The sequence below is a fragment of the Tupaia chinensis genome, unplaced genomic scaffold, assembly GCF_000334495.1.
Source record: "Tupaia chinensis unplaced genomic scaffold, TupChi_1.0 Scaffold149964_1, whole genome shotgun sequence".
Taxonomy (NCBI): Eukaryota; Metazoa; Chordata; class Mammalia; order Scandentia; family Tupaiidae; genus Tupaia; species Tupaia belangeri.
The window spans coordinates 192,037-192,906 of NW_006209805.1; the positions used below are offsets into that span (position 1 = coordinate 192,037).

The following is an 870-nucleotide window of genomic DNA, read 5'->3' on the forward strand; positions in this document are numbered from 1 at the left end:
CGGGCGGTGGGGAGATGACCGGCTGGAGGGGAGGGAGGGGGGAGCCGGGAGCCCCGGGGGCCGCTGCCCTCTAAGCAGAGGCTGACCGCCCCCCTGCAGGGCGACTCGGGCGGGCCAGTGGTGTGTGGCCATGGTGGCGTGGCCGGAATCCTGTCCTTCAGCTCCAAGTCTTGCACCGACGTCTTCAAGCCTCCCGTGGCCACGGCCGTGGCTCCCTACGTGCCTTGGATCAAGAAGGTCATCGGCCGCTGGCATCCGGGCGTGTCTGCAGCCCCAGCACATGTGAGGGCACATGGTCCCAGCACGCACTCGGGTGCCACCGCGAATTTACGAGCTGGGGACTCCCACGTTCCAAAGGAGGGAGGCCTAGGGTATGGGGAGACCGTCCCCTCCCGGACATGGGACAGAGACAGACCCAGGGTATGGGGGGACCGTCCCCTCCAGTCGTCCCAGACACGGGACAGAGACAGGCCTAGGGTATGGGGAGACCGTCCCCTCCCGGACATGGGACAGAGACAGACCCAGGGTATGGGGGGACCGTCCCCTCCAGTCGTCCCAGACACGGGACAGAGACAGGCCTAGGGTATGGGGGGACCGTCCCCTCCCGGACATGGGACAGAGACAGACCCAGGGGGTGGGGGACCGTCTCCTCCAGTCGTCCCAGACACGGGATGGAGATGAGGAGACAGACAAGAGGGAGGTGAGACAGTCTCCCTTTCTGGCAAACCATTGAAGAGTTCTTTATCTTCCAAAAGACTTTAAATTCTTTTTTTTTTTTTGAGAGGTTTTTGCTATACGGCGCGTGCGCTTGCCAGACAGACAGAGAGAGACAGAGAGACAGAAAGTGAGAAATCACGCCCCAGGGGGGAT

At 62.8% G+C, this 870-nt stretch overlaps 1 protein-coding gene across 1 annotated transcript in view; it reads left to right on the forward strand.

The window, feature by feature from the left end:
* The window catches only part of GZMM (granzyme M), a 6,970-nt gene that overhangs the window by 5,550 nt on the left and 550 nt on the right, over positions 1-870 (forward strand). Inside the window, exon 5 of the mRNA XM_027769558.1 lies at positions 100-282. Coding sequence (XP_027625359.1) covers positions 100-282 — 183 coding nt within the window. The remainder of the gene's footprint in view (positions 1-99; positions 283-870) is intronic.